The sequence below is a fragment of the Cicer arietinum genome, chromosome 3, assembly GCF_000331145.2.
Source record: "Cicer arietinum cultivar CDC Frontier isolate Library 1 chromosome 3, Cicar.CDCFrontier_v2.0, whole genome shotgun sequence".
Taxonomy (NCBI): domain Eukaryota; kingdom Viridiplantae; phylum Streptophyta; class Magnoliopsida; order Fabales; family Fabaceae; genus Cicer; species Cicer arietinum.
The window spans coordinates 67,482,006-67,509,565 of NC_021162.2; the positions used below are offsets into that span (position 1 = coordinate 67,482,006).

Genomic DNA, 27,560 nt, shown 5'->3' on the forward strand with positions numbered 1-27,560 from the left:
TCTATGCCGTAAAACCAACATACACTTAACTCCTACTTTCTTGTACTCAGAGCATATAACTCGACTAAAGATGCAGTAGACTAAAATAAAATATAATTAACATTTGATTTTATTTAATCTATGTAATAATAATAAAAGTCTATTGTCTAGATTATTTTCATAATTAATATTAGTTTACTGGAAATATAAAATTTAAACTAAATTAAGGGTATTTTAATATATTATCATTAAATAGAAGAGAAGTAAATTTTATTTGCTTATTTTTTAATTCAGAAAAAATATGAAAGATAATCAATATAACCACACGGAATTACAGATACAATGTATTTATATCTCTTTATGAAATGGCAGTCATCACGAGGAACAAATATTAGTTTATTAGATTTAAAAATAATAATGATTAATGAATTCAACTTAATATTTTTTCTCAGCTTTCTATCAAACCAACCAAAGTGATAGACAACTCAATAATTTTTTTCTTTCTGTTCCTTTAAAACAATAAAAAAAGTTACTCACTTTTTCATTTCTCACCACTCTTTTGTTCCCACTGCCTTTACTTTTTTTATAATCGTAATTCTATATATACTTTTAAATAAATAAAGATAAAAGATAAAACAATAAAATAATGTGTATTTTTGAAATAATTAAATGATGTATATTTTTGTGTAAATATACATAAATACTATTCATTTTTTATGTTTGTGTTCAAGTAAGTATTTCTCCTACCTCATGGCCGTACACACATACATATAAAAAATAATTAAATAATGTCAAATGACTAAATTATTTATCTTGTAATTTTTTTATTCATGTATGTGTCCAAATATTAGTGATTGAATTTAATTTCTATGCAAAAAAATCTACATTCTTAATATATAGCAATCAATAATCAAGTATGGTTGTGCATATAAATTAAATTTGTCCTGACATGACATGTGATGAATAAATTGCCCGGTCTCCTCTTTCCCACGAGAGGATTGGAAAAAGAAAGTGATCCAATCCAACCAAACCCTCAATTTGTCTCCATCAATTCATCACTGTCACTATCATCATCATCATTTCATAATCCAATCTTAATTTCCTAACCATAATAATAATCTCTCTTCTCTCATCTGACAACACCAAAATTACATAGAAACAAAAAAGAATGCTGCAAATTGTGTTTGCTGTGGCTTTTTCTGCAGTGCCACTGACTCTCTACATTCCACCTATACGAAGCTTCAATCTCTTCGTTCAAACCCTCCAACTTTTCCTACGAGATTCCACTCTCTTCTCCATTCGTACTTTCCCTCGAATCAGATTCGCTCTCTCTCGCATCTTCAATTCCATCCTTCACATATCTTGGTAGGTAATAATAATAATAATAATAATCCTCTTCTTTCATTTTTATGTTTTTTTTCTTTATGGGGTTATGTTTCTTTTCTTTCTTGTAATTGAATCCTTAAAAAAATTGAAACTTTTGAGTTGGGCCCCACGACGTTGTGTATTACTGATCCCTGAATAATATCAATCCTTAACTTGTCTTTAATGTCGTTTTTTGTTTTGATACATGAATAATATTATTGATCTATGTTGTTGTTATTGAGCACCTTTCCTCTTTTTTGATGTTGGATTGTGAAAATATGAGATCCAATAAATTTGTCAAACTTAGTAAAAGTTTTAAATATAAGCAAAATTGATTTTGTTCCAATTTTAAATCAAATATATGAAATTTTTTTATTTGGTTATATTTGAGAATACAGGAGTATGTAGTTTTTTTCAAAGAAGGGAGCAAAAAGTGGAGTTTAGAAAATTAATTGTGGTATGGATTATTAAGAATTAATAGCTTATAGAAGTTTTGAAGAATTATTAAAGCCCTTGTAGATTTTTCATTGTTATTTTCTATTTCATAAATATGGGATAACAATAACAATTGTCCAATTGGGAAAAATTATCTATCTTTTTCGATGGGTTTGATTGGTGGTTGGTTTTTGTGTATGACTTTTCCCTTGTTGGATGGTGGAATTTTTTGATCGAGATAGTGTTGATAATTTCCCAACCCAACCATCCTTTTGATTCTAACTGTTATATATAGCACTCGTTACTATAGCTAGTTCAACGAATTGAGCAAAAAACTTATAATTGCATAAAAAATTACCAATATTTTTATGTGGTCATCTTGATTATGATTGCTCCAACGTTGTAGTGCTATAAATATAAAATTTTGTAGATAGGAAAGGCATGACATTACTTGGTACTATAATTGCATTAAAGTCAAAATGGGACAACTTTTTCATAATGTCTAAAATTGGGTGTGTATTTCTAATAAGTGGAATTGATAAAACAATTTAAGTAATTATGAGATTTCGAGTTTGAATTAAAATATAATATTTAATTTAATATTTTTCAATTAAATTAGACTTTATAAATGTTGTTTAATCCTAATTGAATTAAAAGAAAACGGAGATTATTGAATTGTCTCGTTAATTTTTGGTCAAATTATTTGTCTCTTTATGGCACAAGCTTACAAAATTTCAATGGGAGTGGCTTGTGGGATCCCTGTCCCACCCTAACTTATGTGTTAAATGTAATTAAATACTGTGATAATTGATTTTAATATATATCAAATTAAACAATTATATACAGATATTTTTTAAAATGTACGACACATTCTTAATAAAAGGGAGTTCATATTAAAAAATAGGTATATAAAACGATTTCTGTTTATAAGTGAAACGATTCTAATTAAAAATGAATTAAATTAAAAGGATTTGTGTTTACATGCATTTACATGTACACTTAAGTACTTGAACCGTAACTATTAATAAATTTTAGTTTATATCAAATCAATTGAAAGTGGCTGAGGTTAAATCCTAGTTGTAACAATATTTGACATGATTTTATAATCATACCCTCTTTCTCTTCGTAACAAATAAATAATGCAACTAGATAAACGTGTGTCAATCAGTTTAAACGTAAAAATCATGTTGGATGAGTAATATTAAAAACAAAGCTTAAATGTAGAATTTATTTCAGTAAAAAGATACCTTTAAGTTTAGTTCTTGAAATTTATTTTATCCCGATTTTGAACTTTTAAATTATTTTTGTTTGTATCATTAGTCTTTAAAATATATTAAATTACGCTGTAGCCATTTGAGTTAGAAAATCTTCTCGAATTATTGTCATAAAATTTTAAAATTTAATTGATATATCACAACAAGTTGATTGTTCAAACTACTTTGTATGTAGATGAAGTTAAAAACATTGATTATGTGGATAGACATTTATTATCTTGCTTTTATGGTTATATGTGAGTTTAAATTGTTGTAGAGAAATTCAAGAAATATATATCATTTATAAGATTTGTTGAATTTAAAAAAAAAAAATTAATATGAGAGACGTATTATTGCCGTATTTAGTAGAATTTTAAATGATCAAAAGCTTTAAATTGAACTAATTGTTGTTAGAATTGAGATAAATGACTATCAGTTAAAACAAAATGTACTTAAAAGACTAAATTAAAATAAAATAAACTTAAAGAACTTAAGCAAAAATCAAATGAAACTTAAAAGACTATAAATATATTTTTATCATTATATTAGAGTTAAAAACAATTTTTATACTCGACAGGATGCTCCACATATCAAAATCAATTTTGTTGTCTCTAATGGTTTCAAACAATCAATTTTAGGGTGAGTAGAATTGCTTTTGGAAAAAGTCAAAATTTTTTACATTTTTCTCAAGGAGAATGGTACAATCAAAAAATTCTTAATATTTACACTAAATTTTTTTCTTATCCAAACAAAATCATTTCTGTCATTTTCATTTTAGAAATTTCATTGCAAGACATAAACCGATACTTCAACTTTTCAACATTTCAAAATCATTTTTGTAACATCAATTCATTTAAAATTAATTCAAACAAAAACTAAAATTATACTGTTAAAACAGAAGATTATGTTGGTGCCATGATCCTGAAAATGAAGAAAATTGTTCTATTATTTCTAGGTGTGCCTTGAGAGTTGAGATAATCAAGTGATAAAAAACTCAGGATTATTAATGAACTTTGATTAATACGAATTAATTAGTAGTATCTGAATTCGAACTCTAGATGAAAAAATAATTAAACAAACTTATTTATCTTTAATTGAACTTTAAATTACTAAATAGTCTAATTTTCGTGAGAAGCTGGAAGATTAAAGAAAAAGTTACTAACTTGATGGTTAGTACAGTTGTATTTTCAGTTGACAATTATTTTAGTTATGTAGATTTCTGTCATTGTAGTCACATAGTTTGAAAGCTCAGTTCAAATGATGCATATGTTCAGTTATTGTAACTTTATAATGAGCATAGTTTCTCATTTACGCTCTCTCCAATAGTATACTGCCCAAACTTCTAATGCACTCCACTTGTACTCAAAAAATATTTGGTTTAGCATAAAATCTATCTACTGTTAGATTATTAAAGCTAGCATCCTATGTACACCCTTCTAAAAAAGTTGCAAATTGTTGTCATCAAATGGAAAATAATTTAATAATTTTGTACCAACAAGTTTAAAAAATGTATGCATGATAATAATAATAATAATAATAATAATAATAATAATAATAATAATAATAATAATAATAATAATAATAATAATAATAATAATAATAATAATAATAATATATAAGGTGGTTAATTATCTTATGCGGATGATTAATGAGTTACGATATATTGTTATATTTATTAACCATTCGTTGAATGTAATTAACTGTATATTTAAACTGCATTAATCATCAAATGTTGTTAAATTTGCGTGTCAAAATATCATCGTTCTATAAGTAAATAATTATTTTTGTTGAGACTCGTCGGAAGTAATTTGATTTTTTTACAATATTGAAAATGAAATATTAAGTTTTTTTAAAGACTAAAAACTTTGTGTCAAGTTTTATAATTAAATATTAGTTGTTAGAGTGTTATAACTTGGTAGTTTTGAATTTTGGACTGGCTATGAAATTCATTTGGGTGTTCCAAGTCAACAACTTGAAGTACATAAACATTGTTGATGATATATTCCTTAATATAAGCTCATGAGAATGATCATTGATTGTGTCAAGTATATGAGAGAATGTGATTCACGATTTGATGCAGAACATGGGATAAAAGTGAAGTGAGTCTCGAGAATCAGGGGTGTGTATAGCAAGCAGGACAACACAACACGTGAAATATAGGTTGTGATATGGAAAAATGTTGAGGTGAGTTTTATTCTTATATAATTACATTAGTATCTTCCTTCCTTGATGACAAATTCAACTCCAAAATAGAATCCAAAGATGTGTGGCAGAGTTCATTCAATACAATCATTCATGCATGACTTTGGAAAAGTCAAATATTCTTCCCACAATCTCAACAACACCTTGGAATGGATGGAACAAAATTGTCATTATAAATCAACTAATTATTCAAGGACATTCCCTTGCAAAACGTTGTTATGTTGGCTTGTCAACATCAAGTTGAGAAGTACTATTACACCTCAAAATCTTCTAACTTAAACGAGTATTTCAACATTTTGGTTTATTCAAATTGTAAAGGTCAGAAAATTTAATCATGTGAAATGCAACTTAATCCCTTAAATTAAATATTATAGTCAATTTTTTTTTTCTATGACAGTAATTTTAAAAAGTTATATGTTTGTCTTGACGTGACATAAGACTATTCAAGATAATACGTGCCGTCCTTCAATAATTTTGATAAATGATTCTTAAAAAAAATGTGGGTGGAATGAGTAAATTAATGTTATTAATTTAAGACTAAAAATGATTATATTTTATTGTATTGTCTTGATTAAAAGATTAAAAAATAAAAAATGAAAACAGATTCAATGAATCACCGTGATCAATGCTATTTGGAGCTCCAGAAAAACTGTGACCCGTGAGCACCACAACAATAAAGAAGAATATGTAAAATGAAATAGCCAAACAAATAATTAATGGAATGCAAATATGAGAGGTAGCAGCATTGCAGGCAATGTTATAATTTTGTAAAAATTTCTCTTTAAAAAGAATTTGACACAAAGTAAATAAATAATAAAAACGGTTATATTTATCTTCCATTTTCTAAGGAAAAAAGCAGATCTTTATCTTGTTTGTGTAGTAAATAAGTAATGAAATATATATTTATAAAAGAATCTAATTTCTATGCATTGACAAAGTAATTTAGTTCATCACAATTATTCATATTTTTTATTTTTGAAATCATTAAAATAAAAGTCAAATATTTTCTAATGTTATGACAGTTGTGTTGTAAAAAACAACATTTATACTGTTAGTTTATATAAATTAAACCATAATAAAAACATAATAAAATAAGATTTAATGACAATGCACTATCAATTTAAAAAGTTTTACATTAACAACTAAATATCAACTATATAATATTAATTCAGTGATTATTTATTGATGACAGTTATAAATTTTTAAGAAAATAATAAAATCGAAGATTTTGCTGTCAGCTTAAAATATGTTGTTTACCTTCAGTGCAAAGCCTATTTTCTCAATCAAATATATGTATATTATATAACCATCTGCCATGTGTTAAGACCATGCACGCTATACTTTTGAGTCATTAACAGATGCTGGCCGAACTAAGGTATTCAAATTAATAATAAAAACAAAAAAGACAAATTTTATTTGTAAATTTCATTTTCTATTTTTGTTGTTGAAATATTTAAAAAAAAAAAAAGGGGAAAAAGAAAAAACAGGATTTTTGAAACAATTCTGAGTATGTGTTACTGAGTAACGGTCACATGTGTTTTGTTACTTCTCCAAACGTGAAAACATTTACACCAACCTCCCCTCCACTCTTTGTTCTTTACATATCCCGCTCCTAACCATGCACTTCCGAGTATCACCAACCACTACTGATAATATATACGCATCACTACCCCCTCCACTTGTTCAACTATATCTTCATGATGGATAATTGCAAGAAATCTCCCTTGAAACCATGGAAGAAAGGCCCTACTAGAGGGAAAGGTGGTCCTCAAAATGCATCGTGTGAGTATCGAGGCGTTCGTCAGAGAACTTGGGGAAAATGGGTCGCCGAGATAAGAGAGCCGAAGAAGAGAACTAGACTATGGCTTGGTTCTTTTGCCACTGCTGAAGAAGCTGCTATGGCTTATGATGAGGCTGCCAGGAGACTCTACGGACCAGACGCATACCTTAACCTTCCGCACCTACAACCACACTCAAATTCGCGTATCAAAACTGGAAAGTTCAAGTGGTTGCCTTCTAAGAATTTCATTTCAATGTTTCCATCTTGTGGATTACTTAATGTTAATGCTCAACCTAGTGTTCATTTAATCCATCAGAGGCTACAAGAGTTTAAGCAGAATGCAGTTGCAACAAGTCAATCATCACTTTCTAGCTCATCTAATGATCCAAAGGCGGAAGAAATTCAGAATGTTGACGGCAAGAAGAATCATGCAGAAAATCCTATAATGGAAAAAGATACTCAAGCATCATCACCAAACAAGATGGTTGGAGATTTTCAGGAGAAACCACAGATAGACCTCCATGAGTTTCTTCAACAGATGGGAATACTGAAAGACGATACTAACTCGGAACAAACTACTGATAGCTCAGGAAGTTCAACAGTGCATGAAGCTGTGTCAAGAGATGAGAATGATCAATTGGGAATATTTTCTGACATGAGTATTAATTGGGAGGCGTTGATTGAGATGCATGGAATTGCAGGTACTCAGGAATCAGAAGCCACTCAGCTTGATGGGTATGACCTGACTGACCAGCTTAATTTCTCAACTTCCATTTGGAATTTTTAAAGAAACTTAGCTGGTTTTCAAGAAAAGAGAAACTACCTTAGCTAGCTTTTATGGGGTTGAAATCTAGTTAGATATGGTAGTATTTAGTAACTCGGCCTAAGCTTTAGATCAGACGGTTTTGGTTCTGCTAGTATACTCAATTGTTGTTTCTCTTATGTGTGCCGAATTTCAATCTATTGACAGAAATGTAAGAGTAGGAGAGTATCTAGGAAGGCACTTATTCTAGTAGTTGTAGTGGAATAATAATGTTAGTCTCTTTCACGCAATAATTTAACAAATTTAAAGATTTTGACAGTATAACTTTAAAAGAACTTTAAATTAAAAATGACTTTATAGGCATCATATACTATGTATCGAAAAATACATAACAAGAGACCTAAATGATTCTGAAAGTAATATGGAGACAATAAATTTTCTTTTCTAAAGCAAATGGTCTTGTCTTCTTTCTTCTATAAAACATCAACTTCCTTCAATTTCGAATAGTAAAAGAAAGATTTAGGAAACCTTCACAGATCTACATCATCAAAATCGACAAATTGAACATATGAGAGCAATAACAGCAATCTTAACCTTGGGGAATTTCTCTTACTCATTCTGGTATTCGGATGCACTCTGATATTCGCCATGCTCTTCAAAATATTCAACCAACCGCTTTAGAAATCCATCACTACTGACAGTTTCAGTGTCACACACAATACAGCATTGCCTTCTTGCCCGTGTCACAGCCACATTCATTCGCCGGCGATCACTCAGAAAGCCTACCTGAAACATATGTTCCAAGTCTCTTCTTTTAATCTTGATACCATGCTAGCAAATATGTCACGTAAAACCTATATGAAGCAAATTGAAAACTAGCAGATTTGTTAGAAATACCTCCTTTTTTGAATTTGATCGAACCATTGATATAATAATGGCTTCCTTCTCCCTTCCCTGGAAACCATCAACTGTTGAGATTTCAATATCCTTCAGTGAATTCTCCTTGTTTTTCAACATCTTGAGTAAAACAACCTGCCATAAACAACATCTACCGTATTGTCATCCTTCATAAAACTAATAAAACGTGAAGTTTGTGCCCACAACATTTATAGTAAAAGGTTCCACATCTGCAGAACAATTCTATACCTGGGCAGCATATGGGGTAATAATTCCAATATCAGAAGGAAGCACACCGCTTTGCACTAATCGTTTTGCATGAGCCATAGCAACCTCAGATTCACCTTCATTAAGGGTGCTATCTTCTTCATCTTTCTTTTCTTCCATGTCACATCTGAAGCAATCAATATAAGCGGAGAGATTATATTCTGTTTGAATGCTCATATTCATATTCAACAACCTATATTTGCTTCAAATGAAATATGATAACTTTCTCTGTCCAGCTTCCACTTATCAGTTTCAGTTATTTGTCTAGACAGAAAAAAAGACCACCACCACACCAATCACTGGATATTGATTACTCAATATGCCAAATCATTATGTAAAAAACAAAAGATGGCACAGCAGTTTTCAACAGGAAGAGAACGTCATGTCTTTATTCCCCATGTCCAGACTAATCAAGCAGTTCTGAGAATATATATATTTCAACAAATGACATAATCCAACATACCCAGCTGTGTCTATGAGAAGAAGGTTTGGTTCAGTTGAAGATGTCCTCTTCACATTCTCAAGATCATATAGCATATGTGCAGCAACACTTGCATGAGCCTTCACCTGTTATCGCATAATGATAATGACATGCATGAAGATCTAACAAATGTTTATCTCCCAATACAATCTGACTATTCAGTTCAGGACTGATAAATTCTTCTTTAAAGTATGTTTTGTAGCTATGCAATATCAAGACATGAGCTATGAAAATTAGGAGCACCTTACTATTGTAAAGCTCTTTAGAAGACCAATCCATGATAAGTTGATGCATACGATACTGGACGGTAAGCATAGATGTGACTTCATCTTCATACAACTCTGCAAGTCGTTCAAAGAGGGTTCTTCCTAAGCCTTTCTTCTCAGCTTCAACGCTTTGAATGGTTGGAGGAAGTTGAAGATGATCCCCTGCAAGTATACATCTTGAACCCTAAAACAATGAACTCCTTTAATTCTTTATAGTTAAAGCGACATGTGGCAAGTAATGATTAGAATGCAATGTATTTTAAATGTTAATGCTGGAATCAAGCACAGGTTTAGTATTAGTCTTTTGGTTTTGCCAGTTCAAAGAAAGGTCTCTTCTGTGAGCACATTTCGATATTCAAATTAACTTATATGACGTCTAACTCAGTTAAATTTGATAGTACTTGATATATCCTGTGGCATGAGCTCCAGGACACACTTCAACGTTATTGGAGGAAAGAAAAACACTGACACAGGCATGCAATCGGGAGAAGATAAAAGGAAAGTCTGAATGCAATAGCGTAATGAATATCATTGAATGTAGTGTGTATGCCTATCACATTACCTTTAGCAGAGGTATCCAGCATGCTACCTCAAGTGCTTGAGCAGCTTCGTCAATTATCACCAAATCAAATGAAGTGTGGTCAAGTTTCTTAGAGGAAGCCCCAATCAGAGTAGTTAATATTACATCTGAAGTTTTAATCACGTCTGTAACAGCAAGCTGCTGCCTTTTCCGCTCTTCTCTGGATAGAGACCTAAGTTCCTTCTGTATGTCCCTCCTTGTATTTTTCTCTTTGGTTTTTAGCAGCTTTCCATTCAATACCTGAAGAAAAAAAATGTTATATCCTGTGAAAACTGAAAAGTAATGTTGCTAAACATTGTGCTAACATGAAGTTAATACCAAAATCAATGACAACTAACATATGAAGCAACAGAACATCAGCTAGATGTGACACTAACAAATTAACAATCTTGGAAAATGATAATAAATTCATACTTAAGAAATGAGATTTGGTTCTGTGACATATACTCAAACCTTACCTTCATTTCTTTCCGAATGTCATTTGCGAGACCACTATTATCTCCTCGTAGTACCTAAATTCAGAGAAATTCAATATGAAAGGGTGAAAAAAGTATGATCCATAACAAGTATACATTTTATTTTAAGCTTTAATTGCAAAGGAATACCAGGTTATTTACTAAATAATTTTTCCTGATGGTATTGCCGTTTTTTATTTTCTGTTTTTTTCTTTTGTAGGCCTAGGACAATCTCTTGTCCTCCATTTTTGTTCTTCTATTAATACCATTTATGAAATCGTCTTTTATTTCAAAAAAATTAAAGGTTAACAGAGGATAAATACATAACACTGGCGTAAATTTAGACATTTCATTAATGCTATTGTGGAGTACTAATAAAAAGATGTGAAAGAAACCATGAAGACAAACATTAAAATTTTATCATGTAAACAAGCGGTCGTCATGTACCTGAGCATCCAGTGCACTGTCCAGCACTTGCGGCAATAAACGTGCAGGATGACCAATCCTCACCAGCTTAACTCTAACGAAAATGTCGGACATCATGAATGAGTATTGACACATGATTTTACACACTTGATGAAAGTAAATCAAGTGAGAACACATTTGATCACAGAATGGGGAAAATAAGAAAAATTCATTATAGTGCAAAACAGATGATAAAATAATTATACCTGTGTGGAACTACCCGCTCAACGATGTTGTCAACAGCAATATTTGAGGCAGCACAAACGAGAATCTTAGATCCACGTTTCACTTCTTGTAATATAATTTCCACAACTGTTGTGGTTTTTCCCGTTCCAGGAGGTCCATGTAGCAAGAAAACATTCTTCGACGATAGGGCTTTTGAAATTGCATCTTTCTTTGGAGATAAAAATGTAATACATGAGTTTGGGAATACAGGCCAGATGTGCAAAGCAAAAATGATGAAATACTCATGGAGAAACACTGTTATTGTGATGATATGGATATAATTATAATGTATTGTTTAATTGATATTGTAAAACCAACGAAAAATAAGATCACTACGTAATCAAACCACTTGAATTTGATTTAGTGTAATTAACAAGATTTTTCCAAAGAACTTTGTTACATATCCAGTCCCCTAACTATACAATAATACACGGGGAGGAACAAGTTACTGCCCAAGTAAATAAAGTCATAAGCCATTATTATCTGTAGTTTTGAGAAGGATTATATCAAAATTCTTAGCTGATTTTCAGGTCCACTTATTTTCAACCATCTAAAATGTAGAGCATGCTCAATGTTCAAGCCTAGTTATATACTAGTAATTAATAAAATTCATGTAATCCCAATTGTAGGAATTCTCTTAATCCTTGAGATGATTGTCATATAATTTATTTAAATTCATTACAAATGCATAGACAACCTTAGATGAAATAATACATAATGTGTTGAAGATTCCTTTGGTTACAACTGAAACATCTACATGTGACATTAAAAAAGCGCACTGACAGAGCTAATCATATCTTGCATTCAAAAAGCTTATCATATGGGATGAAGCTCCAATGCTAAATAGATTTTGTGTTGAAGTTGTAGATCGTGCTTTCAAGGATATCATGAGGACTGTAGATGAGGCTAACCTACATAAACCATTTGATGGGAAGGCGGTTGTTTTTGGAGGTGAGTTTAGACAAATATTACCTGTTGTTAGAAAAGGTTGTAAGCGTGACATAGTGGCAGCTTTAATAAACTCATACAAAATGAAATATGGAAATACTGCAAGGTTTTGACATTGTCCAGAAACATGCGGTTAGCAGCTCCAAAACCCAATGAAGATACTACTGACATTAAAGATTTTGCACATTGGATGCTTGATATTGGAAATAGTAAACATGACTCAAATGAGTGGAGAGAGTATTATTAATATTCCTAAAGACTTATTGGTAACAAATTCCCAAAATCCTCTATTATCTTTGGTTGAATTGACATATCCATTGCTTTTACAGAACATGAACAATTTGAAATACTATGAAGAGGGCAATACTTGTTCTGACTCGTGATGTTGTAGATATTGTTATTGTTAATGATTATGTTCTATCATTAATTCCAGGTGAAGAATAGGAATGCATTAGTTTCGACTCAACTGTCATTTCTGATGAAAATTCTGTTGTGCAAGGAGATTGGTTCACACTTGAATTTTTGAATGACATGAAATGTTAAGGAATTACAAATCATTGATTAAGATTAAAGGTTGGTGTTCCAATCCTGTTTTTGAGGAACATTGATCAAGCCAGTCGGCTCTTTAATGGAACAAGATTGCTCATAAATGAACCGTGTACAAATATTATAGGAGCAATTGTTATCACAAGAAAAAAATTGGTAATAAGATTTATATACCAAGAAAGTATTTGGTTCCATCTGATACAGGCTTCCCATTTAAATTTCAGATAAGACAATTTCCATTGTTGTTTGCAATAACCATAAATTAGATTACCTACACAAAAAACATATTATCAACTACAGTTGATATATATAGATTAATAGAACAATATATTTATCAACATTGTACTTTGCCCCTGTGGGACGCACAGGTTACATGCTAGTACTATATCGTATCAAAGATATATTACAAAAATAGACAACAGTATGAAAAAAATTAAAAATTAAAAGTAAAACGACCAATCAAGAAATTAGATTACACACCTGAGAGTGATCGAGATTTCTATTAAAGAGAGTGAAGGATACATCCTTCTTGGACACTGTTGGTTGCCTCTCCCCAAACAAGACAGGAATTAGATCAGAAGCAGGACCCTTCTGCACTCCTTTACTCAACTGTATTAATGCATCTTTCATTCTACGATACGTCACCTAGATAAACAATAAATTTTTTCTGTATATAAGAACCCAGGAGCAAATAGTTGACTAAAAAATGGATAAAAACTTCAAGCAAGGTGCTAACATGTATATTTACACAAAAACAATAGAAAACAGTGAAGTAGCTAACCAAAACCAAGATTCAAAAGCCTCCGATAATGTTCCTATTAGTGTAGTTGATATATTTCAAAAAAACATAAAATTATAGTATATACCAAAACTCACTGAATGTCATTGTTGTAATTGAATATTTATAATTGAACCACAAATCAATTCTATACAAGAAGAAATAACGAGTACCTAAGAACTTATCAGCATACCTCATTTGCAACTTTCTCAAGCCTTAGGGGGCTGTTCAAACCATCTTCTGGTATATCATCAAAAGCAACAGTAATTGATGAGTCCTGTTAGCAGTTGAGTCAAATCAGCAAGTTAAAGTAATAACCAAAGGTGAGACCATCCACAGCAAACAGCATGGACAATTTTTTTGTTTTCACAACCAAAGTAAACCTGAATCACATACCTTTAATCTGTAAACTACACCTTGTCCAAGAGCAGGAGAACCTAAATCAGCCTTGTTGAGTTTCAAAACAACAACATCATGAGTACCAAACTGCAAAAAAGAACAAGATCTCATAAAATACTCTGCTAAAAAAACATAAGAGTGAATTTGACTAAACCAGTATAGCCAACTTGATATTGAACAGAAGACACAAATAAAGAAAGTAAATCCTTTTTACCTTGTGTGCAGGAAGCACATCTCCTTTTGTGGATTGGAACTCAATCAGCGACTTTCCCATAAGCCCCGACTAATTTCATAGCAAACAACAAAAGAAGAGGCACAATATAAGAATACCATATGAATTGAAGCTCCACTTACTATACTTAAATGCACAGGAAAACGTGAAAATTTCAACTGTAATCCTTTTGCTTCATATATACCCTTAAAATTTCAACAGTAATGAAATAAGTGAAATATAAAATTCAACTTCCTCGTATATTGTTACTTTCATATATTTGAATTCCATCTTTTTTATCCTTCAACTTGACTCCATTATCAAACCATAAAATTACACATAAAAAAACACCTTTTTTCCAAAAGAATTGCAAAAGGATGTTGTGAAAACAAGAGAGAAAAAGTGAAAAGAATGTAACCTGGACATCCACACACTTCAAATTGAGGATTGTGGATCCTCTCTTTTGAGCAGAATCCAAATTTCTGGACGCACCTGTGGCGATTGAGCTCGTTATCTCAGCTTCCTGAGGCAAAGGATAAAATTGAAAGGAAGAAACATCATCAATTTTTTTTCGCCATTAACAATAATTTGAAAGTTAGAGTTTAATAGCAGCGTTTGAGGGGTGAATTGGAAAATGGAAAATGAATGTAGTACCTTTTCCAAGTCGAGAAGAGGGGTGGTGATAGAGATGAACTGTTCCAAAGAGAGAGGTTTCTTCTTAGTTGCGCCTTTCTCCATTGTAATTCGTCACTGCTGCACAGGAGAGAGAGAGAGAGAGAGAGAGAGAGAGAGAGAGCAGTGAAGTGAACGTTATTAGGGAAATGAAAAGTGTGCACTAAGCAGTAGCACGAAACTCATTTCGCATGATCCCATTTTTGTCCCTTTTCTTTTTTTTTTTTGAAAAAATGTGTTATTCAAAAAGCATTATTAAAATTTACATCTTCCTATACATATATTTTTTTTCGATTTACATAAACTAATTTCATATTTTAAATTATATCTTTTTAAATAATGATTGAATGACTAATATATTGATTTTTTATAATATGTTTTTTTAAACCCTCTAATTATCAAAGGAACAAGGTTCCTAGCAATGGTTTTTATAATATATTATATTTTTAATTTATTTTAAATAAATAATTATCTTTGCGTAGAATTTTTAAAATTTAATGATTAAGTTGACCATACGATTAAAAAAATATTATTTAAGATTAACATCGACTTTTATATAAAAGATAAAAGATAAAAATCATATAAGTATTTTCGAGTTGTCCGATTGAATATAAAGGTGAGTTGACATTTTCTAAATTAGAACATAACAAATATAATATTATTTTCCTATAATGATGAATGAAAGAAATTTGTTGTTCACTTTTGAAAAATCAAATCCAACTCTATCATCACATAGACCTGGTCTTATATATTTGTTTTTGCTTCAGTTACCCAAATTGGCAAGGTGAAAACTATTGCAATTGTCAGAGAAAGTAAAATCCTCCACCATGGAAGTTGCAGCTGTTTGCCAAAGCCTTCACAAGCTAATGAGGCCATCATAACCATTCAGCAACTTGTTCATAGTTTCTCTTCATAACTCTTGTACGCACATCATCGTCAACTTGTTCTTTTAGTGTATTTGTTGTCTTCTTCCATATATAAAGAACCATTTCTCCGTGTAAGAGGACAACACGTGAAATAGTGGCTGTAAGTGTTGTAACTTTCAAAGCTCAATCCATAGTCCATACTAAGATAGATCTTACTGTAAGTGTTGCAACTTTCATCCATACCTAATCATCTGAGTAGATATTGCTAAGTGCTAACAAATAAACCTCTAGTGGATGGATGCTTGTGATAAAAAGCATTAACAATTGTGATTATGTCAATTGCATAAACACCACTATATCCTGAGCTAGCAAAGATGGTGATCAACATATGTTCCTTAAAGAGATTGGCCCTGGACTCAACCAAAAATACCAACTTGTGAAAGGGACTTGAATTGGTTTTGTTGGAAATGCTGCCATAAGTTTCACAAGTGGTAAATACCCATTGGCATCCCATGTCTGATCATATACATTTGATACAAAAATATACATCGAGTTGAACTCTACAAAAATATTGCGCATTGGAACTTTGAGTATTCAAATTGAAGATACAAATAAAACCTCTCTCTCATACGCTACGAGAGCAGAGCAAGCCACCAATCAATCAGAATCTAAATCACAACCAAGGAATACAGGCGGAGACAAATGATAAGTGTGAGAATAATGATTATGATTACATGGAACAACAGAACCATGGCTGCAATTATTGAAGATACTAGAAATTCAAAACCACTGGATCATTACAAGTACATTATTTTCTACTGCATAAATCACACTAAGAACAGATGTTATCATCATACATCTAATTCATGTATTACTTCAAAAACCCGTCCTCCTAGCAAGTACCGCAAAAATGATGATGAATAACAGCATAATACATCAAATAACTAATCCTCACTAGTCACTAGAAATGTGCTTTCATCCCAAATCAGAAGTTAGTGCGAATAAAACTTATACAGCAGAAAGACTCTAAACTTGTCTACAGTGGCATGGAAGTTCAGTGTGAAATCATTTGAATAGGAGGGCATCGCGTCCAGGCCCAACACCAATGTAGTGGATAGGGACACCAATAAGTTCTTCTATCCTTTCCACATACAACTGTGCCGTTTTTGGAAGGTCAGAATAGCTTCTGACAGAAGAAATGTCGGTCTTCCATCCAGGAAGTACTTCATATTCCACCTAAAACATGAAAACTTACAACCATTAGAAAGTACATTACAAATTCCCGAGCAATTAGGACATTTATAATTCTAGAATAACCTTTTTCGTTTATATATTAGTAAAATACATGTAAGCATTCGGTTATGTTATCCACTTGAGCAAAGGTAGATGAATATTGAATGGAGGGGAAGGGAAAGATAACAACATTTACCTTCAATTGCTCGAGAACACGGAGATCTGAAGGAAATGATTTGACTAGGGTGCCATCATCATGTTTATAAGCGACACCCAACTGGATCTCATCAAGATCAGACAAAACATCCAGCTTGGTGAGATTCAATGATGAAAAACCATTGATCTGACATGCGTATCGTAATGCAACTATATCGAGCCAACCACACCGTCGAGGACGGCCAGTAGTAGTGCCAAACTCCTGCCCAGCAAATCTTAGGAGATCACCTCCTGGACCCAACAATTCAGTTGGAAAAGGGCCAGAACCAACTCTTGTAGTGTATGCTTTCACCTACACATCCAAAATAAATTTATGATCCATTCTGTTAGTGTTAAATATGCTTAAATTGTTGACAGTATCAATGTTGACAAAAAAAACGCTTCAAGATCATGAGCTAAAAGTAAATTTGGCAATAAGGAACACTGACTTATGAGAAGCAAAGGTTCAACCTGCGTATTGACAATTCAAGCAAAAAGAAAAGAAAAAAAACCAACAACTCCAACAAACAATATAAATAAATTTCCACTTACCACTCCGACTAAATCACCAACTACTCTTGGAGCGATACCAAGACCGGTGCATATCCCGCCAGCTGATGGGCTAGATGAAGTAACAAAGGGGTAAGTGCCAAAATCAATGTCCAACATGGTTGCTTGTCCTCCTTCAACCAAGATCTTCTTCTTTTGTGTAATAGCTTCGTTCACAACATGCACAGTGTCAGCAATATAAGGTTCCAACCTCTCAGCATATCTCTTGTATTTTTCAACTTCTTTCTTGAGCACGTCCGGACCGTACTTAAAATCTTTGAACCTCAATGCTGCATCCGATAACAAAAGATCAAGCTTCTGAGGGAAAGTGTCCATGTGCCTCAAGTCACTTACTCTAATCCCATTACGGTTAACCTTGCTGGAGTAGCACGGGCCAATCCCTCTCTTGGTGGTGCCAATGAAAGATTTAGAAAGCTCGACTTCTCTTAGCCCATCCACTTCTTGATGGAAATCAAACAAGAGATGAGCACGATCAGATATCAAGATCCTTCCCTTGCAAGAGACCCCATTTGACTCAAGTCCGTCAATTTCTTGAAACAACCCCGGAAGGTGCACTACAACACCATTCCCAATAACACACAGTGTATCCTCATTAAGGATACCAGAAGGAACAAGATGAAGGGCAAACTTTTTCCCCTCCGCATTATAAATGGTATGCCCAGCATTAGCTCCACCCTGAAAAATTTTAATCACAAATCATCACTGCAAGATAACATGAATAAAAAAAAAACGGATAAAAAGAAGAAGAAAAAAAAGCCACTACCAACCACTTCAAGCCAGTTCAGATAAACTTTTAATAAACACTAACCAAAAAGAAGAAGAAAAAAGCCAAATTGATAATGCATAAGCTGAAATCTCCTTCAGCACCTCAATTTCCCTCAAACAGCCTTCATAATAAGACTCTATAAAAGTGTATAAGGCTTTTTTCCTAGGTTATGACCTAAAAACTAATGACAATAGAGACATTTCCACAACGCAAAACCGTTCACAGGGAGAACCCTAATTATCCAAAAATCATACTCATGCATGTGAATGTATCAATTCACCTAGCAAGTCAACAAGCAGAAACCAATTGATTCAATCACAGGAAAAATTGAAAGTAATCAACCCTAACACAAGACTACCATCTTATATCATAATATATAGTAATTTCATTGGACCCACGATTTGCAAAGTAGAATAAGGGTTTATAAGGCAAAAAGAAAGAAACATGAAAAAAGGGGGAAAAGTAACAAAACCTGACAGCGAGCAACAATTTCGAAGTGTTGTGCTAAGATGTCGACTAGCTTTCCCTTACCCTCGTCACCCCATTGACAACCGAGAACGCCGGACACTTGGCTGAGAGACTCGATTCGACCGGCAGGAGAGTCGGCGGCGGTGAGTTTAGTAGGAGGAGGCGCGATGGGCTTTGCGGAACAAACGACGACGTTTCGAGTGGAACGATAGAAGAGGTTGTGGGAAGTGAAGGAGCGTAGGGGTTGAGGAGTGCATATTGCGTGAGAATCCAGACGCAGTGATGAGATGTTCATTGCAACACGAACTCGGAAGCAGCTGCGCGTTAAAGAGACGCTCGGAAAAGGGCACGATTCAAATGACACTTACAATTGCTTGTCCTGTTTATGTTTTTCACTTTCCTTACTGGGCTCTCCGCGTTCAATCAAATTCTATATTTTATTCGATTTTCATTTTTTTAATCAAATTTTAATATTAATGCATGACATAAAAAAAAAATTGTAGAGATCGATGAGTGACCTAATAATCCCGAGTTCACTTTCAAGTAGGTAAAGTGGATTTTTATAAAGTTTAATTTTGATTTATTTTTGTATAATATGTCTAATATAATATTTTAGATAATACGACTCAAATAATAGATTATATAAACTATTTTATTATTATACTTTTAAAACATGTCAGTAAATTATATAGTTCGGTGGAATTTTGATGAAAATATTCTTTTTTTTTTTTAATTATAATTTTAAAATGCTCTATTTTTAAAAGAAAATATAAGAATGACCTACTTTTTAGTTTCAATTGCTCATTGTAATATGAGGATCCGACCTACTGAAGAAGAAAAAATTTCAGGTTAAATAATTTAAAAATAATTAAAACATTTAAAAAATTCAAAATACTATTATAAATAATAATAATAATAATAAATTTAATAATATTATATAACTTTTAATAATTATAATAATAAAAAGAATAATTTTAATAATAATAGTAAAAAGAAAATTCTATTAATAAAATAAAATAAAAATACATTCAATTAAAAGAAAAAATACATTAAAAAAAAAAGAAAAATAATAATAATAATAATAATAATATTAATAATAAGAAAATTATATTAATACATTAAAATAAAATTTCATTAAATCAAAAGAAAAAAATACATCAATTTTGAATAGATGTGTCAACTTGGACAATGTTTCTTAGTATAACCAGATACCCGACATAATCCTATTTTGCTATTTTGTTGGTAAATTAACACTTAATATTATTTTTGTTAAGAATTGAGTTATTGATTATTTAATAAATTAAAAATAATTAAAAAAATCAAAATACTATTAATAAAATAAAATAAAATACATTATATTGGAGAAAAAAATGCAGTTAAACAAGAAGACGTTGTTAAGAAATTATTTTATCGGCAAAATATAACGAACACGTTATTTATTTTGACACATTCTTATAACAACATCCTCCTATTTTTTGTTTTGACAAATTATTATAACAACTTCCTCCATTTTTTCACGTTATTATAACAACTTCCTCCTATTTTTCTTATCTAATAAATAAAAATTAATGAAAATAATAATAATAATAATAAAATATAAATTTGATATATTTTTTCCTTCAGTATTTTTTCTTTAATTTAACGTGTTTTATTGGTTCAATTTAATTAATTTTATTTTATTAATATAATTTACTTTATTATTATTATTACTATTATTATTTTTATTAAAATTTAAAACATTATTAAAATTATTATTATTATTTATTAATATATTTTATTTTATTAATAGTTTTTTGGATTTTTAAATATTTTAATTATTTATAATTTATTAAATAATAATTAACAAAATTAATAAAATGGCAAAAAAAAAAATATATATATATATATATAGTAGATGGTCGCATCCTCATGATGCAACCTTGTGTTGAGGATGAAAAAAAAAATGTTTCAGACGTCGCATCCCCACGATCAGCAACTGAGGCAAAAAAGTAGGACAATTCTGTATTTTTTTTTTAAAGTATGGTATTTTAGAATTAAAAAGAAAAAAAATGGATATTCATGTCAAAATCCCTAGTTCGGTATGTTTGAATTATTGAAAAAGTTAATAAATAAATTTATACATTTACTAAAATATATTGGTTTGTTCCACCTAAATCACTTTTATTTCTTTTTTTCATTTTACTTAAAAATAACGTGATATGATTAGGGTGTGTAGTATATGAGATTATGTATATATCTTTATTAAATGGTCTAATCTTCAAACACGAGATGATTCCATCTTATTCAAATTAGATTTATTTACCACTAAAATCGTCAAATGTTGCATAAAATTTTTAAAATACGAAATTACAATAAAATATTTCCCACAAAAGTAAGGTAGGGAATGTAATATTTTCGAGTAAAAACAATATATTATCAGATACTTTTTACTATATATGGGGAACATTAGTTACACATTTTGAATTCTTCTCGTGAATAAAAGGGTGAGAATCAAACATTATGCAGAAATAAAAGTCAACATTTATTTGTAACTTCTGAGTATCACTCATTTATTTCTAAGTTGGTAACCTAGAAAGAAAAAAATCGTCCAAATTGTTCTGGACAATAACTCTTTCATTAGAGCAACTCTGAGAAATTTAATTCAATCTAGATACATATGAATATCACTATAACACTATTTTCGGTTAGCAAAAAATCCTATCTGATGATAATAATGATAATGTTCCATTATTCAAGATAACGTCCCTTCCTTGACAACAATTAAGGGTACCCTTTCCTTGCATCTCACAGTCTTTTCCTTCAATTCTTCAAACACAACATTTGGATTTCGACCCTTCTCATTTCCCCCTCCTTTCTTACTAGAACCCTTTCTTGTTGCTAGTCTCTTCAATTCAGAGCAGAATCCTGTTATTTGACTCATAATTTCTCTGCCACTCAACAAATTTTGTGCTGAGAATGTACTCTTTAGTTTTGATCTTTTATCATTTCTTACAGGTACAGGACACTCTTCTAAACCATTCAACTCTTTCAAATTCTCCTTGTTAGTGTTTGTCCTCTTCAGCAATGGCTTCTTCAGCTTGTTACTCCCAGCACCGTCAAAATTTGTACCAGAAAAGTTTGGATTTTTATTCTCATTGTCTTCATCAAAGTTCCCAGAACAATTGGGTCTCATAGATTTATCACAATACTTGGCAGCTGAAGAGTTTTCCCTAATACATAGCACAACATAAAAATCACGTTAAACATTCGAGAAAACTAACTAAACACCTAATTATTGACTTGAATAATTATGTGTTGCATCAACACAAACATATATAAATGACTTATAAAATTGTGGAGCTAAATTTGAAAAATGATTGAATTGACTTCTTTTTCTAAAACCGAAGAAGAAAAATTTATTATGAATAACAATATTAATAGTCATTTTACAGTTGTATTGTACGAGTTTGAGGTTATTACTAATACCTCATGGACAACTATATTATTTGCAGTTTAAAAACCTTAATTGATATTTCACAAATTTGATGGAATAAATTGACAACAACACTCATGTTTTTGATAGAGATTTGGTACCTTCGGCTTTTGTCCTTAAAAAGAAGAATTTCAGAGAAGCTTGCAAATCTTAATAGCTTTTTCTGCAAAATAAAATGAATAGGATAAGTATTAATGTGAAGAAAAAAAATAGTACTAATAACCTTGGAGTTTTGCAACAACAAAATAAAATAAAAATAACCTTGGAGTTTGGTGTAGTCGAGGATTTAAGAAAATCTTGAGCAATTTTGGGATGTTTGCAATCTGCAAGTGAAAAGAAACTATAATCACATAGAAAACCCATAAATGAAAATTGACCTAGAAACTTGAAATAATAAGGACTCACCGTGAGTGCAAAACCAAGCTTCATCATCAACAAGAGGCTCATTGGAATCAGATAAATCGAACCATTTAGGTGCGTCGAAGTTCTCGTAAGTGTCATCTTCAATGAAGGTGGAATCGATGTTGTCCCAATCAATGTTTGCTGGTTCCATCTTCGTTGGAGATTCTGGAAAGTTAAAAACACAAAAACAAAATCAGAAGAGCGAAATAAAAGGAAAAGAGAAAATGAAAATTTTGGTGCGAATGAAATGAATTGTTGAATGAGTTGTTGTTCTTTGAGAGAGAAATCTGTGCGAGCAAAAGCTTAGAATGAAGAAATGAAGTTGAGTTGTGGGGTTTCTATGTTGTAACAGTGTGAATCTGTAACGTTTGAAGCATCATGGTATTCGCACATGATGTTTAAAACAATTTCGACCGTTGGGCCACGCTGAAACACTTTTTTTTTTTTTTTGGTCAAAGTTTAATTTATTTCAAATTTAAGCCTTAATATATCTTTTTCGTATTTTCATTTATATTAAAAGTTCAGTTTAGTTTGATAATTCTATTACCGATGAAGTTGATTCCTTAATTTAGAAAAATTATAAAATTTCATATAAAAAAATCAATCCTAAATAGAAAAAATCAATAACATCTGTCAATAATTAAATAAATTTATTTCAAACCACGGATTTTTTTTCATCTTACTTGTTAAAATCAATTATTTAAAGTTGATTTTATTTGTCTTTTTCTTATCAAACAATTACCACATTCATGTCAACTATAGAATACAAGAAATACTTCAATAAATTTGTGGTTTCAAAAAATTTAGATATGGATTTTTCAATGTTCTTATTGGTGTGATTGAGTTGTGACAAGCAATATAACTCTCCTTGACTTGGCCCAAGGGAATTACTAACTCACATTAGAGTGTAATTGATATACATAGTTAAAGTAAATTAATTTTACAATAATATTTTCATATCAATTGTTTACTTTTCCATGTCATATCATTAAAGTTTATGGATATGGTTAAATTTGGAAAAAATTGAAGTTCTACATTATTTAGAATTGTAAAAAAATACGATTCAAGACTATATATATGGCTATAGATCTTTATTACAAATTGTATAAGTTAGAAATATTTTAAATTTGTATTTTTTTCTTTTCTTATACTCTTGTGTGTTAAGTGTTGTGGCATGTACTTTAAATATTAGTTTTGGAGAATGTGGATGTATTGGTAGAGATGTGTAAAATATATGGTTAATTAGACTATATTAATAAATTAGATTGCACTGCAACAACAAAAGAATTAAATGGTTTATGAATTGAACCACATATTTAAAACAATTCAGTTATCCAAACTTAATTCAAAAATCACCAGTTTAACAATTTTAAAACTTTTTTAACCTCAATTAAGATTTTTCTCTTAATTTTTTTTAAAAAATATAGAAAATATCGAAACTTCTTTTTCAAAAAAAAAATTTATCATTCTTTTTCTTCGAATTTTTTCAAAAAAAATAATTGAATTTTTTTTATCTACTTATTTCGAAAAAATTTCAATTTTTTATTTGAAGAACTAGTTCATAATGTATTTTAATTAAAAATTTATTTAAAATATTAAACTAGTTAATATTTATAACTTGATTCAGAACTGCACTGAATTTGATTCGAATATGATTTTTAAAAACTGAACCAAACCATTAATGTGGTTCAATCGGTTCAATCTTTACATTATGAATACCCATACGTATTGGAGTTGTTTTAGAGAAATCTATGTGTTGTAATAAATTTCACATAGTGTTATTCTCTAATTGTCATTAGACAATGATCGTGATTTTTTTTTTACCGGTTTTGGAGTTTTCACGTTATTTTTGTGTGTGTTTTGATTGTTATTCAAATTTTTCTGTTTGTTTATTTTTTCCATCGTTTGGTATCACAACTTTTGGTTTGGTCATGTTTTGTGGTTTCAGATTTTTCTTATCTTCCACATCAAAAAAGAAATGCTATATTGTAAAAGTGTTGTTTAGACAAGATTCTTGACTAATGAAAGACTTAGTTATTAAGTGGTCTTTTGTGATTCGCCTATTTTTCCTAAGAACCTACCTGATGCACGCTTGCAGTATGTCGAATTCTGATGTGAAGTTTGTCTCAGAGAAATTTAATGGAAGAAATAATTTTTGTTTTAATAAAATTCAAATCAAATATGTGTTGGTACAATCATGAATACACAAGTTGTTGATTAACACATAGTTATTGATTGATATAGATGCAAGGTGTGCTGAGAAATTATGTTAGTTACTGAATAACTTACTGAGAAAGTCAACATGCAGATTGCACCATATTTTTCAATATGGAAAAGAAATTCTTGAAGTGGTTTAGCTTCAAGTGAAAATTCTTGAAGAGGTTTAACATAAAGTGAAATTTTTTGAGTGGTTTAACTTCAAGTGGATTATACTTTTTATGGTGGAGTATCATAGTTCTTTTGAACTATAATGTCGGTGTAAACAATTGAAAGAAGATGCATCAATTTCAAACAAGGTATCGATTGATGAGTTTTTGCGAAATTGGAGAATATTGAAGTCCCATTAATTGTATCTGTCACAAACACTTCTTATATCTAATTATTTTAATTTTTCTTATACTTTTGTGATTTTTACACTTTTGTGTTAGAGTGTTGTAATATGTAATTCAAATATTAGTTTTGGAACGTGGGTGTACTAGAGTAATGGAATTGTTTAAGAGAAGTATGTGTTGTAATAATTTTTAAGTAGTGTTATTTTTTAGTTGTCATTAGACAACAACGGTCGTGATTGTTATTTTGAAGTTATAGGTTAATTTTTTTTAATGTTATTTAAATATTTATGATGATTTGGTGAAATATGAACAATTTTAGTATGCGTATCTTTTTTCTTTAATAAGAATCCTTTTTTGCTTATACAGCTCTTCCTTTTTATATTGCTCTATAACATGCCTCTTTTTCCTATTAAAACACCCGGTCTATATCGAAAATCTCTTATTTATTTTTTTCTATGTAAAATGTTAGTCAATCAAAGAGAAAAGAGAGTCTGAAAATAACGTCAAAATTGCAATTATGTAAAACGATCGAAAATTTACATATACTGGTAAATATTTGCAAATGAAGTTCACAATGGATTTGAACAAGAATATGTTATTTTGCATAGTCGCACAAAAATAACCACATTTTTTATTGGTGGGATCGGTATGGTTTGGGTAGTGTTTTATGGTTTGGGTAGTGTTTTCGGAAGGTTGGACGAAGACAATTAAAATGACAAATTTTTATTAATTTTTTTGCGATATATTTTCTTTGATACAATTTTTGTGAAACTTTTTAATATAAAGGCAATTGTTAACTTTTATCTTATTTTCAAATTTGTTATAGAATCTAAGCAACACATGAGATTTTTTTTGTCTAATTATGTAGTATATGTTTAAGACACAACAATAAACCCGTTAAATTAAAAGTAAGATATTACGTTTGTTTTGACAAAAAAGTGAAACATTATCTATTTTATCAATTATGTGAAAAAATTTAAAAATAATTTTGATCTGATGGAGACAGCCGGCAACCATTTTAATGGTGACATATGATTGTAGATGGTGGATCCACTTTTAGTAAGGGCTGTATGTAAGTACTCCAACACCTAAATCAATAGAAGTTGAGAGAAGTGCATTACAATAAAAGGGAATAATGAATATATTTCATTAATTGAGAAAATACACATATTTATACAAAATAAATTGATAAAGCAGTTACAACATAAAAGGTAAGAACCTAACTACACAAAACAGTAAAATAACAACAAATAATAGACTAACTAATAGTGTATAATAAATGAATATGTAATTTGTTTTTCAAAAGCATAGCTCTTATATAGTAGTTTTTTTCAAAGAGGAGAGACGTTGAAGACAATTATGTTGTTGTAGATTATCTGGTGTCAAATGTGGATCACCATTTGATTGTTGTTGAGCAGCTATGACCGACTACGGAGAGAAACCGACATCTACGTACTTCTGTTCGGTGTTATGCGAAGGCAAATACTTCAAATTTGCAACATAATGTTATAAGGCCCAATAAGAGGCACTAGATAGTCCGTAGTTTGGTCCGAAACATATTTCATAATGTAAACTTTTTAAATGTTTGTTTTTCAGAAGATGAATATCATTTTTGTTTGACGAGTTGCAAGAATAATTTTGATGGTATAGTCACTATGTCTAAGGGTAATACATCAATTAAGTTGTCGGTTTTACGTAAAATATATATATATATATATATATATATAAACTGACTGGTTCATGGCAAGTTATTCCTCTTAGAAAAGAATTATGAGTTCTTTTTCGCTTCCATCAATGATTTGTAAGAGTTTGAACAACTGGAACTTGAAATTTGTTGAAACTAGGTATTCTTTGTATTTTCTCTTAAACAAAAGATTTAAGTGAATATTTAGTAAGAAATACAAAAGCTCAATGTTGGATTTGTATCTATTATTTGTCTCAAGAATATTAGACACCAAATATCATATTCTCAATCACTTCAGGTATTGGCACTCATTTATCCATTGATGAAACAACCAAATAAAAAACACTAGGACATTTTACTCGAGTGTTGGTTGGTTTGGACATGT

At 30.5% G+C, this 27,560-nt stretch overlaps 4 protein-coding genes across 5 annotated transcripts; 1 reads left to right on the plus strand and 3 right to left on the minus strand.

The window, feature by feature from the left end:
• Positions 1-6,931: 6,931 nt before the first annotated feature.
• On the plus strand, positions 6,932-8,084 carry LOC101489276 (dehydration-responsive element-binding protein 2F). Its single transcript, XM_004493466.4, has one exon. The coding sequence runs from the start codon at positions 6,932-6,934 to the stop codon at positions 7,799-7,801; it is 870 nt and encodes a 289-aa protein (XP_004493523.1). The 3' UTR covers positions 7,802-8,084.
• On the minus strand, positions 7,061-15,144 carry LOC101489598 (uncharacterized). Of its 2 annotated transcripts, none has more exons than XM_027332934.2 (16): positions 14,950-15,144; positions 14,714-14,818; positions 14,299-14,367; positions 14,082-14,171; positions 13,879-13,962; positions 13,388-13,552; positions 11,395-11,582; positions 11,171-11,243; positions 10,727-10,780; positions 10,251-10,508; positions 9,666-9,872; positions 9,405-9,508; positions 8,924-9,068; positions 8,675-8,809; positions 8,372-8,563; positions 7,061-7,195 (listed from the first exon to the last, which is right to left on the minus strand). In XM_027332934.2, the coding sequence occupies exons 1-15, from the start codon at positions 15,031-15,033 to the stop codon at positions 8,387-8,389; spliced, it is 1,938 nt and encodes a 645-aa protein (XP_027188735.1). In that variant the 5' UTR covers positions 15,034-15,144; the 3' UTR covers positions 7,061-7,195; positions 8,372-8,386. The 2 variants fall into 2 exon arrangements, with proteins under 2 accessions (XP_027188735.1, XP_027188734.1); XM_027332933.2 differs by lacking the exon at positions 7,061-7,195 and adding an exon at positions 8,114-8,268.
• Positions 15,145-16,543: 1,399 nt separating this feature from the next.
• On the minus strand, positions 16,544-19,478 carry LOC101489919 (adenylosuccinate synthetase 2, chloroplastic). Its single transcript, XM_004493468.4, has 4 exons — positions 19,070-19,478; positions 17,814-18,506; positions 17,263-17,574; positions 16,544-17,069 (listed from the first exon to the last, which is right to left on the minus strand). Exons 1-4 carry the CDS (start codon positions 19,358-19,360, stop codon positions 16,899-16,901), a joined length of 1,467 nt encoding a protein of 488 aa, XP_004493525.1. The 5' UTR covers positions 19,361-19,478; the 3' UTR covers positions 16,544-16,898.
• Positions 19,479-21,478: 2,000 nt separating this feature from the next.
• LOC101490252 (uncharacterized) lies at positions 21,479-23,294 on the minus strand. Its single transcript, XM_004493469.4, has 4 exons — positions 22,943-23,294; positions 22,799-22,860; positions 22,639-22,700; positions 21,479-22,274 (listed from the first exon to the last, which is right to left on the minus strand). The coding sequence occupies exons 1-4, from the start codon at positions 23,088-23,090 to the stop codon at positions 21,797-21,799; spliced, it is 750 nt and encodes a 249-aa protein (XP_004493526.1). The 5' UTR covers positions 23,091-23,294; the 3' UTR covers positions 21,479-21,796.
• Between the last annotated feature and the right edge of the window lie 4,266 nt (positions 23,295-27,560).